The sequence below is a fragment of the Primulina eburnea genome, chromosome 3 (genome assembly GCF_022965805.1).
Source record: "Primulina eburnea isolate SZY01 chromosome 3, ASM2296580v1, whole genome shotgun sequence".
NCBI lineage: Eukaryota > Viridiplantae > Streptophyta > Magnoliopsida > Lamiales > Gesneriaceae > Primulina > Primulina eburnea.
Genome location: NC_133103.1, coordinates 38,206,051 through 38,207,713, shown reverse-complemented (window position 1 = coordinate 38,207,713; position 1,663 = coordinate 38,206,051). Strand labels below are relative to the sequence as shown.

The 1,663-nt window shown below is 32.1% G+C and overlaps 1 protein-coding gene across 1 annotated transcript; it reads left to right on the top strand.

The window, feature by feature from the left end:
- On the top strand, nt 1–763 carry LOC140828488 (RING-H2 finger protein ATL80-like). The gene has a single exon (XM_073191433.1). It carries the CDS (start codon nt 191–193, stop codon nt 677–679), a length of 489 nt encoding a protein of 162 aa, XP_073047534.1. The 5' UTR covers nt 1–190; the 3' UTR covers nt 680–763.
- The last annotated feature ends 900 nt before the right edge of the window (nt 764–1,663 follow it).

Here is a 1,663-nt window from a genome sequence, read left to right as displayed (position 1 = left end):
GTAATTTAATTAAGTATAAATTGAATTTTTAACCGAATTATGTATCATTTTATCTATTTAAATTATATATATATATTTGAAAAATAAAATATTAAATAATTGATACTAAAAATACCTCGGCTTGCAGAGTTTGAAGTTCAGCAGAAGGCATACCCACACCACATCCTATTCTCTTCTCCTCTCTCCTTACATGACTGCCCGTTCAAGTCTCCTCGGCGGCGTAAATTCGCCACCGCCCTCATCTCAAGATACTTCTCCGTCGTCGGATTCTCTCAACACCGACTTCATGTTGATATTCTCCGCTTTCCTCTGCGCGCTCATCTGTGTCTTATCAGGTTTAGTCGCCGTCGCTCGCTGCTCCTGGATCCGGCGCATCTCCGGAGGAGCCTCCACAGCTGCTGCATCGGCTCCTCCAGTGCGTGCGACTGCTAACAAAGGCTTGAAGCAGAAGGCTCCGAAGGCGTTGCCGAAGCACACCTACGGCGAAGACAAGGAGCAGGCGGAGAAGCTCTCCGACTGCGCCATTTGCCTCGCGGAGTTCGCCAACGGGGAGGAGATCCGCGTGCTGCCGCAGTGTGGCCACGGATTTCACGTTGCGTGCATTGACATGTGGCTTGGATCTCATTCGTCGTGCCCGTCTTGCCGCCAGATACTGTTTTCTGCACGGTTTCATAAGTGAGGTGGCATGCCGGCGGTCTCATCCTCCGGCGGCGGAGCTCAACCTGAGGCGAGGGAATTCCGTGCGAATAGGTATTTACCTAAAATCAATGGACAATTTGTTCCACAAATATGAAAATTGTTTGGACGATTGAAATTTTGGATTTAGATTTGAAAATAAAATTGGATTTGAAAATCTATGGATTTTATTTTATGTGTGCTTAGAATTTTATTCGGTTTGAAATTTAAATATTTTATGTTGAATTATTTTTTTTTTAGTAAAAAACAAGATTTCAGTTTGAAAATTTAAAATTTTATTAAAATAATCATAATTATTTTTTACATAAATTAATATTTAAAACATATTATTCAAATTATTAAATAATTAAAATTAATTTTATCATATATTTCTTTATATCATTTCAATTATATATTTGTGTTATATAAACTAAATAAACTCTTATATAATTAATTAACATTCAACCACATACTATATAAATATTCAAATATAAATTCTACGAAATAAATTATTTTAAAATTAAACATTCAACCACATCTTAATTTTATAAATAGAAAAAAAAATTATTATTGAATAAAAAATTATTCAATATTAATGACAATTATAAAAATAGATATCAAAAAATAAATATGAAAATAAAAAATAAATAAATTTGTCATTTAATCAAACCATGACATATAAAGATGGTAGAAGAATAATAATTAAAAAATTTTGTTATTAATATTTTTTTAGGTTTATTTAAATCCAAATCCTATCAAACCCGATCTGTTTTGAGAAGATTTGTTTATATATAATGAAATCCAATTAAATATCTTAAAATTCAACCTTATTTTTAAAATCCAACTAACCAAACAATTAAAATCAAGATTTATAAATCTAAATCTCTCCATATACTTGCTTCCAAACATAAGGTTAGCAACTTAGCTTTGTGTCCATTTTTTTTTAAATTGCTTTATTTATCTATTTTTAATTTTAAAAGTATATGAA